The sequence below is a fragment of the Pan paniscus genome, chromosome 16, assembly GCF_029289425.2.
Source record: "Pan paniscus chromosome 16, NHGRI_mPanPan1-v2.0_pri, whole genome shotgun sequence".
In the NCBI taxonomy this organism is placed as follows: domain Eukaryota; kingdom Metazoa; phylum Chordata; class Mammalia; order Primates; family Hominidae; genus Pan; species Pan paniscus.
The window spans coordinates 40999480-41015542 of NC_073265.2; the positions used below are offsets into that span (position 1 = coordinate 40999480).

Genomic DNA, 16063 nt, shown 5'->3' on the forward strand with positions numbered 1-16063 from the left:
TTCTCCTGCCTCAGCCTCCCGACTAGCTGGGACTACAGGCACATGCCACCACACCCAGCTAATTTTTGTATTTTTAGTAGAGATGGGGTTTCACCATATTGGTCAGGCTGGTCTCAAACTCCTGACCTCAGGTGATCCACCTGCCTTGGCCTCCCAAAGTGCTGGGATTATAGGTGTGAGCCAACGTGCCCGGCCTCCTCATGTGTTTTTAAACCTACTTTATACGTTACGTCTAATACTTATGACATTATTGCTATTTGTGTGCCTGTCTCACTAAGCTGTGATCTTCTTGGGGAAAGGGGGCATATCTTGTTTATCTTTGTATTTCTGTTTGCTAGAACTATGCCTGGCAAATAGTAGGTATATAACAAATATTTATTGGCCTGAAAGATGTGATTGGTGGTAATACCTCCTAAGGAGAAACACAGTCAGTGAAGTACATTACTGTTTCCTGAATGCGTATTATCTTTCTAAGGAAGATCTGTAGAATCCTCTGCAAGGAGAAAGGGATTGAGTAAAAATTGCATTTTGGGTGAATATTTAGAAGTGAGATGGTATAAAAAATAAGGGTTGAGAGAAGAACGGTCTGGGGGTATAAAGAATGAATACGTAGAACAAAAAGGAAATGGGACTAGAAATAGAATGGAAAACAAAGCAAGGAGAAAAATAGAGAGAGTGATCATGTGGCCAGGATTTTAGAATCGCACTTAGTTTAATTGCAGGGGAGTTACTGGACAATGCTTTCTCACATAGACGTTCCAAACTCTTGTTCCTGAATGAATCCCATTTTGTATTCTTCACATCACTCTCTCCCTGAAAAGACACAAGTATGCTTCTTACAACTGCCTTACAATTAGTGCATTGTTCTCTCCTGTTTTTCTATGGAGAGCCAGGGAAGGCAGAGTAGTATAATGGAAAAGCACCCACTATGCTGGGAATCAGAAGGCGGGACTCTGATTCCAGCTCTGTGACCTCGAGCAAGGCACTAGGCCACTTTCACCTCAGAATTGTCATCTATAAAATGGGAATGATAATATCGTCACGGGCTTCCTCACAGGATTGTTGTAAAGATCAAAATAAGTGAAGTATGTGGAAACACTTTGTAAGCTGTCAGGTTGCTCTGCAAATGAAGGGAATATTACCTTTTTGTTGAATTATTCATTCAATACAGTAGGCTCCATTGGAAGCATACTTCTGTCTCCTGTTAATAAGTCCTGTTTACAGAACAGAGATTCTTTTTTATTGTGTTTCTTTTTTATTAACAGTATTCTGAAGTCTCAGGAAACTGGACCATTTAAATGTGCATGGCCCATGAGAAAGGCTTATAAGAAGCCATGGCACTCCCCTTTCAAAAAGAGCTGGAGAAATACAAGAACATTGATGAAGATGAGCTTCTTGGCAAACTCTCAGAAGAGGAACTGAAACAGTTGGAAAATGTTCTAGATGACCTAGATCCTGAGGTTAGTGACATGGAACTGAAGCAGAGTGGTTAATGATAGTATGGATAAATGGCATGGCTTGGTCCTTAAACAATGGTAGAAATCCCTTAGCTTGGAATGCACATTTTCTTTTCTTCCTCTGATTGGTTCTGGGTCACCTGTGTTTACAAATTCATAGAGAACCTCATAGCCACTACAGTGTGATACAGCAAATGTATTTCTCAAAAACCAGCCCAATGTAAATGGGGGGAAATATTTTCCGTTGGTTGAGAAAGGACTAGTCTGCTTTAGGGCAAAAAGAAGGAAAGAGGAAAAGAGAGCAAATCTTACTGAGTTTTTTCTGAGTCATATATTTCTCTGGGCACAGAAGCCCTTGAGGTAAACTTTATTAACCCCTAGACATGGAGAGGTAATTTATATAAGATTCCACACTGGTAAGTGTCAGAGATGGTATTTAAACCAGGTTTTTAGGCCCAAATGCAGAATTTTTTTTTTTTTTTTTTTTTGAGACAGTCTCACTCTGTCACCCAGGCTGGAGTGCCGTGGCAAGATCTCGGCTCACTGCAACCTCTGCCTCCCAGATTCAAGCGATTCTCCTACCTCAGCCTCCCAAGTAGCTGGGATTATAGACACATGCCACCATGCCTGGCTGATTTTTATATTTTTAGCAGAGACGGGGTTTCACCAGGTTGGCCATGTTGGTCTTGAATTCCTGACCTCAGGTGATCTGCCCACCTCAGCCTCCCAAAGTACTGGGATTATAGGCCTAAGCCACCACACCCGGCCCCAAACGCAGATTTTTAAAAATATCTCATTTCTTTCAAATGCACAAATAATGTGAACTCTTTGATGAACTTATAATAAAGAATAGATTAGACTGACTATAATCATGATACCAAGTTCATTTCAATGGAGTTTCTAATGTTTTTATGAGTTCTTGAAAAGCTAAGTCGCTTGTTATATTGTTTGATTAGCAAGCACTTTCTTCAGACCTGCTGGTATGATCTTAAACTTAGAATTAGCAGTGCTTTTATAAAAAAAGATATGCTGGAAATTGCTCCGTGTAATTTTTTAAATAAAAAGTCAATTACGGTTAAAAAAAAAATCGGAGCCATTCAAAATAGTGATTTTACCATAAATAAAAATTTAACTAAAACAAAATTATGTATATGGTATTCTGATATGTCAGATACTTTGGATATGGTATTTACTTTTAAAAATACAGATATTCTGTTGTTGTTGTTTTTTTAACTTAAGGAAGGAATCTGAAAGCTTTATCAAGCAGGCATTAACATCATCGCAGTATTTACTTATCAGCTTTACTGCTTCTGCAGGAGAGGGGTTCCCCATGTCAGCTCCTTGTTAGAGTCTCATGTTTCTGCCTGGGAGCACCTTGGGTGCAGCCCTAGCCAAACCTAAGCATGATCTACAAGGAAAGAGGTCTTTTGCCTCCATGTTTTAGGAGGCAGCTTCAGAAACTCAGAGGCTGCTCTAGCCATCTATGCGCTACTTGAGCTCATTGGGAGCCCCCTCTCAGCACTGAACAGTATAACAAGTAGGGCCTCAGAGGCGTCCCAGAGCCCCCAGCCCTCAGCTCACGCGCACATTCTGCGTAGGTATCCTTCCTGCTTCCCCAGCACATAGTGAGTGGGGGTGGAAGAGGAAGTAGCAAAGTACAGGCCGGCAGACATCTTCCTTCCTGCTCACACCTCTTTCTTGTCAGAGTGCCATGCTGCCAGCTGGATTTCGACAGAAAGACCAGACACAGAAGGCAGCCACCGGCCCCTTTGACCGCGAGCACCTCCTCATGTACCTGGAGAAGGAGGCTTTGGAACAGAAAGACAGAGAGGACTTTGTGCCCTTCACTGGAGAAAAGAAAGGTAAGGACCACAGGCAGAGCATCTTGGAACAGAGGTTCTCTCTTTTTGGAACGGAGGCACTCTTAATTAAGATTACCTCTTTTTATTTTATTGTCGTGGAGGGTCAAGCAAGGAAACTGTCCCAGACATGGGAAATAAGCCCATGAACTGGATTCAGTATTTATTTTATTGTCGTGGAGGGTCAAGCAAGGGAACTGTCCGGGAAATGGGAAATAAGCCCATGAACTAGATTCAGTATTTATTTTATTGTCGTGGAGGGTCAAGCAAGGGAACTGTCCCGGAAATGGGAAATAAGCCCATGAACTGGATTCAGTGTTAAAAAGAATCATGGCTGCTAGACACATGTCATTCTACATTGGGCCAAACCCATAAGATGTGTAACACCAAGAGTGAACCCTAATGGAAACTGTGGACATTGGATGATAATGATGTGTCCATGATGGTTCATCAGTTGTAGTATATGTATCGCTATGGTATAGGATGCCATTAGTCAGGGGAGGATGAGTTGGGGAGAGTACATTGAAAGAAAAAAGAAACATGATCAAATATGTAGGCTAATGCTTATGGTGTGATGGTTCTCAAATTAGTTTAGTGAAAACATCTCGAACCCCAAAGAAAGTTTTGAAAATGTGAGGCGGTGTCATGCCTGAGAGTTTCCTAGGCACTGGTGTGTTTCTCTTAGCCTGGTGCTTTACCAACTTCAGAAGTCCCTCAAGGCCTTCTGCTCCATGTCCAGGATGGCTCTAGCACTGCATCCCTAACCTTAGAGGCTACCATTAAAGTCTAGTGCAGTCATTCATGCATCCATCATCTACTGAGTGCCTCCTCTGTGCAGAGGCTTGTGGCCAGATGCTAGAACCACAGGCAAACAAGACCCTGCCCTGCCCTCAAGGAGCTTGTAGTGAGAGAAACAGGATGTCAGAGCTAGGAAGGCTGTGAGAAGCAAGGAGTTGTTTTTCCATGCCAGGATTGAGCTCTGAGCCAAGAATAGGAAACCCTCCTCCTTAGCTCCCGACCCTGTGCTCCCCTTGGGAGGAAGAGTGACTATCAATAGCCTGTCGAGCTTCCCCAGCTATAGACAGTGACTTGAGCCCAAAGATTCTAATGGAATTATCGATAACCTCACAGCAACTACAATCTTTTTATAATACAAATCAGATCATGTCGGCTGGGCGCAGTGGCTCACACCTGTAATTTCTGCACTTTGGGAGGCTGAGGCAGGAGGATCACTTGAGCCCAGGAGTTCAAGACCAGCCTGGGAAACATGGCAAAACCCCATCTCTAAAAAAATACAAAAATTAGCCAAGCATGATGGTGCACCCGTGTTCCCAGTTACTTAGGAGCTGATATGGGAGGATTGCTTGAACCCAGGAGGTCAAAGCTGCAGTGAGCCGTGATCATGCCACTGCACTACAGCTTGGGCAACAGAGTGGAACCCTGTCTCAAAATAAATAAACAAACAAACAAACCAAATCTTGGCATTTCCCTTCTTAAAGTCTCAAATCCTTACTGTGGTCTTTAAAGTAGATATAGCCTCCATCCAGCTCTCTACCTGCGTCTGGCCTTCTCTTGCTAATCCTCAGCCCCCACTGTCTTCATTCACTTCCCTGAACCTGCTGAGTTATTTTCCTCTCTCAGGCTGGTCTTCTCATGTACTCTTCCTTCTGACGCCTGTCCCCATTTTTCACATCGTAAGGGTCTCAGCTTAAATTTCAGGGCCTTAGGCTTTCTCTGACCTCTCTTCTCTCTATTCATGACAGCTGCTTATTGCTTTCACAGCACTGTAACAATGTTCATCACTTTACTTACTTTGGTTTTTGCATATTTTCATGTGATAGGGTCTTTTTTTTATCCTGGCACAGCAACTGGCATGGGAGGCACTTGATAAACATGGGTTCAAGTGAATGGCATCTCAGAAATCTGTACTGCAGCAGTAGGAGCAGGAGCATCCAGCTCCTAGTTGACATGAGGCAGAGTGCTACTGCCTTGTCTCACATAATGCCGAGGCTGCCCTCTGTATTATGCACATTCAGTGGATCACGCATCATTGAGAATGTCATTAAGAAAGTAAAATTGGGCCACATGCAATGGCTCACACCTGTAATCCCAGCACTTTGGGAGGCTGAGGTGGAAGGATCCCATGAATCCAGGAGTTCAGGATTGCCATGAGCTATGATCCTGCCACTGCACTCCAGCCTGGGTGATAAAGTGGATCCTGTCTCCAAAAAAATAATAAATAAATAAATAATAGTGAACAGTGACAAACCAGGCAAATAATCAAGGATTGCTGTGAAAATATGGATCTGTTTCTATAGCAACATAGTTGCTATTGGACTAATTTAATTGTGAAAAAAATTATAATGTCAAATCTTCAATAAAGTCCCAATTAACATCAAGTAGTGACAGCATAATAAGTTGAAAGCTGTTATCTTTTGTTCTTAGTGTAGAGGTCTGAGGAGTGGCTATGGTAAATTATCTCATGATCAAGATTAATCTCCAGATGGTTGGTGGGGGAGTTAGGAACGTAGGAGCTGTCTGAGTAATAGAGATATAAAAGGGGTATACGGTTGCATAGTGTAGCTTAGGAGAAGGTTGAGAAGTAGCACAACTGAATAAAGTGAGCAGGGAGCAAGTTTTCTAATCAGAGCCGCAGAGCAGAGTGAAGAGTATGCAGGGGCCCCAGAAGGACCAGTGAACCATCCAGGAGCAGCGGGAGGCTGCTATGAGGTCCTCAAGAGAGGCTGCACAACCGCAGTTCTGAACACTATGTGCTGGCGCACCTCAGGTTCCTGGGCTACATTTTACTCTGGTGCAGAGTTTTGCTTAGAACTTGTTATTTGGTTGGACCTCCAGGAATGGATCTGCATCAGCAGTTCTCCTGAATACCAATAGCTGTGTACTTCGTGTTTAGTAGCAGGAAAGAGGAACTTAGAAAATCCTATATTAGGTTGGGCATGCCTGTAATCCCAGCACTTTGGGAGGCCAAGGCAGGAGGATTACTTGAGCCCAGAAGGTCAAGGTTACAGTGAGTTATGATTGCACCACTGCACTCCAGCCTGGGTGATGGAGTGAGACCCTGTCTTTAAAAACAAAGAAAGAAAGAAAGAAATCTTATTTTGACTCTAGACCTAAGATCATCTTGGCCAGAAAGAAAATGTTTCAGGCCATAGACGCTAGGAATGTTAAGTCTGAAATGAGCCCCAGTATTTGAGATGTTATTGATTAGTTGATTTCTTTTTCCATTTTCTATCTTCTGGCCATCCTCCTAATTTGTTTCCCAGTGTATTTTCCTTCTTTCTGAGAAATGTGGCAGCTAAAGTGATTCCAAGGCAGGAAGTAGGATGCATGTCAGTGATAACGACCTTGTTGCCAGATGCCCCAGACTGACGACAAGCAGTGCCTTTCTTTCCTGTCTTTGGAGTGCCCAGCTCTGACACACTCCTATTTGCTTATCCAGCCATTTAACAATATGGTAAAACAGGAAATACACAGACCTTGTAATCAGGGAAGTCTCCTGGAGAGTTCTCATGCAGGAGGGTTATTGACTTTGGGTTGGACCCTTTCCTTTCCCATAGGAGTGGGATAAACCAGGCTAGCGAAGGAGACCTGGAGAGAACTTGGGTCCCAATGGGCTGAAACTGGAGTGAGATGAGCCTTTAGGGAACTCTACAGATCAAAATGGAAGAGAACAATTTCAAAGATTATGCCCCAAAAGTCAGAGCAGCTTCAAAAAAGAGAGAAACCAAGAGTCAAAAGCTGGGAAGAATTAGAAAGGAATATGAATGCTCTGGGGTGTTTCGATCATGGCTCTAGAATGTCCCTGGTGCACGTGTGGGATGTGGATGTGTTGGCCTGGCTCGAAGTTAGGAGCAGGAACTGTGCCATCCTCCTGGGTATAGCAATGTTATTTCATCAGTCCAGAAGTTTGAGCTGGGAGTTAGGGAATAGATATCAGCATCTTCAGAAGTGAGCAGGGGACAAAATAAATGGAATCTTGCTGATAGGATGAAATGGGAGATGGTGGCAGAGGATGCATCTGTGGGAAGCACAGAATGCCTTGCTGCTCACAGAACCCCACTAGCTCCGAGTATAGTGACCCTGATTTTTCCTTACAGTCATGCCTGCTTTGGAGACTCTAGAGAGGTGGCTATGTCCCCAGGTCACTACACTAGCCCATCTGACCCCAGATATGGCATGCTAGTTGTCTGCATTCCCAATTTAGAGGGAGCGCTCCAGGGGATCGCCAGTTTGTTACTCAGGAACCCCTGGTGCTGTTTAGATGAACCTGCTCCTAATATTTGCAGGGTCCAAGGCAAGTATACAAATAGAAGCCTACATGCCACATTTTCCAAATATTTAAAAGCTAACAAATCATTAAAATATGTTGTATCCTCCTTTAGATATACCTAGAAGGCCAGTATTCTTGGACTTCCAAGAGTTCCATGCAGGGATATTGATCTGTCCCACACTGCCAGGGCCTCAAACACACATGTTGGACACCCAAGCCCACATATCCAGGCTTCATCCAGGCTCCCCCACAAATAGCCTCCCCTTGACCTGAGGGTACACACCCAGCAGCGTGACCTGCCTTCTGGAGGATAGACATGGGAAGGGGCTTGTGGAGGCCCTAGAGGCAGGCTCAGGGCTCTTTGGGCAAGGCATTCCAGGGTCCTAGGTACCTGAAGTGTGGTCTAGAAAGTGGCCTATATGCTGGATGGGCATATCCCTTTGGCCTCATGGTTCCTCCCCTGGAGGGGAGAGGTACAGCCACAGGAAGACTAGTATGGGGTTCTCTAAAGTGCACGACTCAGGGCAGGGCCTCTCCTGCCCAGACCCAAGGGCAGTACTGCCAATAGGAGAGGGGTAGAAGCCACCATTTCCCTCTGTGTTTAAGGCCTGTAGTCTCAGATCTCTGTGTGGCAGAATGCAGGATTCCTCCTCCAGTGTTCCTTCCCTCTGACAGTGACTTATTGATGTTGGTACCATCCTGGCAATCCAGGAATCTCAGTTGGATATGAACTGGCTTAATTATATGGGTCTCAATGGCCAGAACTGCATTCTCTGCTCAGTCTACTTACCCTACCAATAAGGCAGTAGTACTCAATATTTTTGTTTTTCTTCTGATTTAAAGGGAGAGTCTTTATCCCTAAAGAAAAGCCTATAGAAACTCATAAAGAAGAAAAAGTGACCCTTGACCCAGAACTGGAAGAAGCTTTGGCCAGTGCCTCTGACACCGAACTCTATGATCTTGCAGGTTAGTCCTGAACTCTGGGAACTTTCCTGTCTGGCTCTATGACCTCCGAGCATGCACTGGCACCCATGGCAGCAGGCTTTGAGCTTCTCTTAGGTAGGAGAATGGCAGGTTGACACAAGGCATTATGGAGCTGTAAGTCTTGATGCAGGTGACTTAACCTCTCTGCGCAAATGTTATTTTGCTCTATTTCAGCAGCAAATAATACCCATCTCACAAAACTCAAGAGTTACTGTGAGAAATTAAAGCAAACAAGTATGAAGGAGTGTTGAGAATTTAAAGAATAAAACAACAGCTCTTTTGCTTTCTAAGGAGCTTTCACATTTGGCATTTTATCATCACAACATTTCTATAAAGTTCTTGTTCTTCCCACAGTCATTGTTCCGTTTTGATTCAGAAAACACTAAGAAGTCCATTAGCCTTCTAGTCTTAACAATAGCAACATGATAATAATTAGTATTATTTAAAATGCAGCTAGAAAAAGGTCAAAGAGTACAAAAGAATGTGTAATGAAAAGTAAGTCTCTCGACCTGAATTACCTAGGCCCACTCCCATGTCTTATACAGCCTTCAAGAAAGATTTTCTGCATCTACCAGTAGATTTATACATTAGATCTTCCTTCTACATACACAGGATTATTAGATGACCACAGGATAGAGGTGCTTTAAAAACCAGTCCACAGCTTTAGCAAGAATTTTTATTCCATTGGAAGACATAGAATAATCACCTCTTTCCTCCCAGGAGAACCAGCCTTATTCTAAAATGTACCAGCCACCTCAATTGCATTTTCATTCCTTCTGTGATGATGTCAGGAAGTTCCCATGTTTGTGAACTTAATATTGACCATATTGACCACTGCAGGAGTTGAGACGCTGGCGTCACCTGGTAAAGAAGGTGTTTTGCACCCACTGGTCTTAGCCCTGGGGTTGCTGTGGAGGGATCCTGTTATGGCTACTGCTCCTCCCAGGGGTTGCCTCATGGTCTCTACCAGAATTGCCCAGAGGGAGAATGCGGGGCTGAACTTGAATTCCCAGGTAATGCCTTGAGAAAGGAAAAAGAGAAAAACACCAATTATTTGGAAGATACTAGATCCTGAAATTCATACAGTAAAACCAGAGAGAGAATCCAAATAGAAAACTGTCCTCGTTCATCCTTACTCAGCTTCCCTCCCTCGTCCTGTGTTCCCTAGGAACTCAGAAGGAAGCCTGGCTGGGGTTGTTGGCAGCATCTTTAGGGTGGGCCCTTCTGGAAGATTGAAAGCAGCCCCATGGGCAGATGGGCTGGCAGCCATTGAGTTTTAGATAAGAAAGAGTGTCGGCATATTGCCCATGTTATTGTGGCAGATAGAGAGCAGACAGAAAGTTCTTCAAGGGAGTGGTAGTTGACCTGCAAAACAGTGCCTCTTACACTGGCTGGGTGTCAGTGTGGTCACCATCCAGAGTGTAGTTCCCAGCCCTAAACTGTGGGAGCTCTGGACTGGAAATTTGATCTTATCAGTATATATAGAAGCAGTCAGATTGGAGCAAAGTGGTGGGAACTGATCCATTAGCCCATTTCACTGATAACAGACAAAAATGAAAACCTGGCAATGGGAGCCAAATTATAATTAGAAGTTACTTGGTGAGCATAGGGCCAGAGCAAGAAGATATGTTTGTTGTATGGCCTCAGTGTTTATCAAATGGGACACCTTCTCCTTCTCCTGTCCCCTTCTCAGAGACACAGTGACAAATTCTTTTTTTTTTTTCTTTTTTTTTTTTGAGACGGAGTCTCATTCTGTCACCCAGGCTGGAGTACAGTGGCGCAATCTGCCTCAGCCTCCCAAGTAGCTGGGATTACACCACGCCCAGCTAATTTTTCTATTTTTTGTAGAGACGGGGCTTCGCCATGTTGGCCAGGATGGTCTCGATTTCTTGACCTCGTGATCTGCCCACCTCTGCCTCCCAAAGTGCTGAAATTACAGGCATGAGCCATTGCACCCGGCCCACAGTGACAAATTCTTATTTATTTAACAAGAATTTGTAAAGCACTTAGAATAGTGCCTGACACATAGAAAGTCATTTAATCTTGGTAATAAAGTATAATTATTATCCCTGTTTTACAGATGAGGAAACGGAGACTCGGGCATTTAACAACTTCCCAAGTCACACAGTTTAACGTGGTCAGAGTCAGGATTCTTGACTGCTCCCAAGTCCCCCTCTTCACCGGGTCCTTGCTAGCTCTGACCATTTGCCCTTCCTTGTGCTGTGCCAGCTGCCTCCCTCCTTCAATATGTAGCTTACAGTAGAGCTGATAAGCATCTCAGAAGCACTCCTCTGCCACCTGTCAACAGATTATTATCCCTTCTGGGATCCTTCTTCAGGTGGCCAATATCACCTGGAATTTCATTAGCAAAGGGAAATCTGCATAGCAGTTGCAGGTTCAGTCAGCCCCGCATTCATTCTTCCCCAGTGTTGTTTCCTGCATTCTATGCTGCCTCCTGGTGCAAGTTCTGTGTAATACAGGAAGCCGAAAATCTCAGTACGCTTAGCTGACCTTTTCTTTGCTGATGTTGCTTTTTTTTCCCCACCCTGGCATGCTCTAGAGACAATTATATTTGGTACTAAGAGATGAGGAGGCTGACATTGAAAGAGGCCTCTGGAAAAATATATGCAGTAATCTATATAATGTTAGACCTTAAAAACCCTTAGTCTCAGTCCCACCTTCTCATTTTACAGATGAGAAAACTGAAAGGTTGAGTCTATTTAACTAGGAGGTCTAGGCAGATTTTCGGTAAATTGTGGCCATAACTAGGCCACCGTTCCTCAGATCCTAAATGATTCTACATGTGGAGATGTAGAAAGACAGGAAGATTACTGGTGGTCTTGAAAGGAGGTTTTTGTAAGTGTATTTAACGCTATACATGTACCACACACTGTGCAAGGAAAGAGGACTCAGGGACTTATCTTGATGATGTAAAGAATTGTTCTTCAAGGGGCAAATTAACAATGTGGACATCCTAATGTGCTTCTCCAAACTTAATGCTCATTTGTTGACTGTCTGTTTTTAGCTGTCCTTGGAGTACACAATTTGCTCAACAATCCAAAGTTCGATGAAGCAACAGCCAATAATAAAGGTGGCAAAGGACCTGTCAGAAGTAAGTTGATGTGCAATCTGTGGTTTTGTAAAGCTTTGGAGCCTCCAGAGTTGCCGGTAGGAGAGAGGCCTGTTGAGTCTTGCAGGCTTTACACTCTGTCATTTTGCTAGGATCACTGGGCTTTGAGCAATCAAACCAGAACAGAGCAGCTGACAATGAGAGCTCCATCTGGCAGTGAAACTAGTACAAATCAGTGTGTGTTGCCCAGAACACTTTCTTGGTAGGTCTGTTTAGTCAGAAGATGAAATCGTTGATATATGAGTCTGCATTAAATGGTATAATCCATATTCATGAAAAAAAATTGCCAATATAAGACTGCTTGGTCATCACAAAATGCAGCGTTTCATGTTCCTAAGGATGTTTTAATCAACTATAGTAGCTTAAATAAGTTCCCTTCTCTATTTGAGTGTCTTTTTGTCTCAATAATAGATGCTTGTCATTAGAATTTGAATGCCCACTTCCCTCAGAGGGCATGAAAGACAAGCTGGCATGGACTTACGTGCACAGGACATTCCACACCACTATCTTCTATGTCAACGTTTCCTATAGACGTGTACAATTAATTAGACTTTTTTATTCATTCATTCATCAGTCATCCACTAAATACCTACTATGTGTCAGGAATGTTCTAGGCTTAGGTACAAAGATGAAAATGGTCCCTGCCCCACAACCAAAAAAGAGAATTTTAGACCAATATCCTTGATGAACATTGATGCAAAAATCCTCAATAAAATACTGGCAAACCAAATCCAGCAGCACATCAAAAAGCTTATCCACCATGATCAAGTGGGCTTCATTCCTGGGATGCAAGGAAACAACAGGTGCTGGAGAGGATGTGGAGAAATAGGAACACCTTTACACTGTTGGTGGGACTGTAAACTAGTTCAACCATTGTGGAAGTCAGTGTGGCAATTCTTCAGGGATCTAGAACTAGAAATACCATTTGACCCAGTCATCCCATTACTGGGTATATACCCAAAGGACTATAAATCATGCTGCTGTCAAGACACATGCACACGTATGTTTATTGCGGCACTATTCACAATAGCAAAGACTTGGAACCAAGCCAAATGTCCAACAATGATAGACTGGATTAAGAAAATGTGGCACATATACACCATGGAATACTATGCAGCCATAAAAAATGATGAGTTCATGTCCTTTGTAGGGACATGGATGAAATTGGAAATCATCATTCTCAGTAAACTGTCTCAAGGACAAAAAACCAAACACCACATCTTCTCACTCATAGATGGGAATTGAACAATGAGAACACATGGACACAGGAAGGGGAACATCACACTCTGGGGACTGTTGTAGGGTGGGGGGAGGGGGGAGGGATAGCATTAGGAGATATACCTAATGCTAAATGACGAGTTAATGGGTGCAGCACACCAGCATGGCACATGTATACATATGTAACTAACCTGCACATTGTGCACATGTACCCTAGAACTTAAAGTATAATAATAATAAAAAATTAAAAATTAAAAAAATTTTTAAAAAGAAAAAAAAAAAAAAAGAAAATGGTCCCTGCCCAAGGGAATTTATCTGTCCAGGGTAAGGAAGAACCAATAACCAGATCATTTCAGTACAGTGTGATCCATGTGCTTTGAAAACTCATAGAAAATTACAGCTTTTTTTTTTTTTTTTTTTTTTTTTCTTGAGACGGAGTCTTGCTCTGTCACCCAGGCTGGAGTGCAGTGGCACAATCTCTGCTCACTGCAACCTCCACCTCCTGGGTTCAAGCGATTCTCCTGCCTCAGACTCTTGAGTAGCTGGGACTATAGGCATGTGCCACCACACCCAACTAATTTTTAGGATTACAGCTTTTCTTAGGTTAATTTTATTTTATTCACTTTAATAGAGACTTGGGAGATGCTTTCTAATCTCAGTAGCATATATATGAAATATTATTTATAGTGGTAATTTAGACACACAATGAGCAATATTCTTTTTATTTTTTGAGATAGAGGCTTGCTCTGTTGCCCAGGCTGGAGTGCAATGGTGCAATCATAACTTATTGCAGCCTCCAGCTCCTGGACTCAAGCAATCCTTCCACTCAGCCTTCTGAGTAGCTGGGACTACAGGTGCATGCCACCACACTCAGTTAATTATTTTTATTTTTATTTTGTAGAGACAGGATCTTGCTATGTTGCTTAGTCTGGCCTTTCTTGTTATGCATATGGATAAAAAATGCTCATCCTTTTTAGCTTCAGCATCAAAGGGTAACGTTCTGACAATGTTTCCTATTAACAATCTGGTGCATAACCTTCTTGACGTTTATACGTACACATACAAATATTAACTTGTCTTCTAATTGTGGCCTCTTATCAGTACTTACAGGTTTCCTTCATTCTTTTAATGAGTAGATAACTTTTTTTTTTTTTGAGACAGAGTCTCGCTCTGTTGCCCAGGCTGGAGTGCAGTGGCACGATCTCAGCTCACTGCAAGCTCTGCCTACCGGGTTCATGCCATTCTTCTGCCTCAGCCTCCCCAGCAGCTGGGACTACAGGCACCCACCACCACGCCCGGCTAATTTTTTTTTGTATTTTTAGTAGAGACGGGATTTCATCCTGTTAGCCAGGATGGTCTCGATCTCCTGACCTTGTGATCTGCCCACCTCGGCCTCCCAAAATGAGTAGATAACTTTTTTAATGGATAGATAATGAAGATACTTTTTTTTTTTTTTGAGACAGGGTCTCATTCTGTTGCCCAGGCTGAAATCCAATGTCACTACCAAGGCTCACTGCAGCCTCAAACTCCTGGGATCAAGGGATTCTCCCACCTCAGTCCCCTGAGCAGCTAGGACTACAGGCATGAACCATTACACCTGGCTAATTTTTAAAATTTATTGTAGAGGCTGGGTCTCACTATGTTGCCCAGCCTGGTCTGAAACTCCCGGCCTCAAGAAACTCTCTTGCTTCAGTCCCCCAAAGTGCTGGGATTATAGGTGTGAGCCACCATGCCTGGCTCCTGAATAGATTCTTTTAATGAATAGACAATGAGTTGTTACGTGATGATGCTATACTTTATTTACCCATTTTCATATTGATGGACATTTTGTTTATCATGTTTTGCTGTCACAAGTAATATATCAGGGAACAGGGAACACCCTTGAATATATATCTTTATGTATCTGTGCTATTTTTGTAGGTAAGACTTCTAGATATAGAATTGCTGGGTCATAGAACATGCACATCTTAAATTGCGATAGATAATGCCAAATTACTCTCCCAAAACATTTGCATCAGATCACATTCCCACTTATAGAGAAGTACGAAGATGCTTTTTTCTCCACATTGTTGCCAACTCCAAATGTTACCTCGTTTCACACTTGTTTGCTAATTTCTTTATTTTGGAGCTTAGTTACTTTTTATATTTTTTGGTTGAGTGACAGATTCTTCTGAGCGTATTATTGGTTCATTTTTAATTGGGTCACCTTATTGATTTGTAGGAGCTCTGTGTATATTGGGATATTAATCCTTTGTGTCTCTGTTAACTATTTTTGAGAATTCTTCCATTCTTCTTTTTTATCCCTTTCTCTCCCCATACCTTCCTTAAAACTAAAGCTCCAGAATAGAACTCAGAGGAGGGTAGGGTATAATCAAGAGGCCAGAGGGGTATTAAAGTTTGGGAAATGAAGACTTATTGTGGTGTCTGATTTGTATCTCAGATCCTGTAGTCTAGTTAGTATAGTCTGACAGATGTCCATATGGAGCAGCAATAATGGCCCATGGATATTTTGAAAGTTGGAGTTTGCTGCAGGGTTTCCTGAACTTTGGGTCCATGCAGTGTTAGCCCCAGGGAATTCTCATTGCAGTTGAGAAACACCAGCCTTCCAAGCTGTGACTCATAGCTATACCACTCCCATGCTTGCTTAGCTGAGAATACACCTACTGTCATTGCTATTAAAGTGTTATTGGAATCAGCATATGAAAGAAATGTCATTTTTGGGAAGTCGCCACTGATTTTGATAGGAGAGACTTTGCATTTTTTAAAATGAAAACTTGTGTTTTAGATGTTGTCAAAGGTGAAAAAGTAAAGCCAGTATTTGAGGAACCACCAAATCCCACAAATGTGGAAATAAGCCTGCAGCAGATGAAAGCCAATGATCCTAGCTTGCAAGAAGTCAACCTCAACAACATTAAGGTATTTCATTGTGATTATCATCAGTCAGTTAATTTATCATGAGATCAGAAAACTTACCAGAGATGACCTATTGCTTGTTTTCACACCTGTTTGCAGTTCTTTGTAGTCACTGAGTTGGAGTCAAGGTATCCTATTCAAAAGAAGTGGGTTTTGGAAAACAGTGATTTCTATAATTATTTGAAAAGAATCACCATACCTGAGTTAAGCA

The 16063-nt window shown here is 42.7% G+C and overlaps 1 protein-coding gene across 3 annotated transcripts in view; it reads left to right on the forward strand.

Moving 5' to 3' along the window:
- TMOD2 (tropomodulin 2) overlaps positions 1-16063 on the forward strand; it is a 67370-nt gene that overhangs the window by 13575 nt on the left and 37732 nt on the right. For 2 of the 3 annotated variants that reach the window (XM_034938755.3, XM_034938754.3), the window contains 5 exons: positions 1266-1460; positions 3163-3319; positions 8451-8573; positions 11617-11703; positions 15725-15855. In XM_034938755.3, the coding sequence (XP_034794646.1) occupies positions 1335-1460; positions 3163-3319; positions 8451-8573; positions 11617-11703; positions 15725-15855 (624 nt within the window). In that variant the 5' untranslated portion in view covers positions 1266-1334. The remainder of the gene's footprint in view (positions 1-1265; positions 1461-3162; positions 3320-8450; positions 8574-11616; positions 11704-15724; positions 15856-16063) is intronic. The other variant, XM_034938756.3, reaches the window with a different exon arrangement.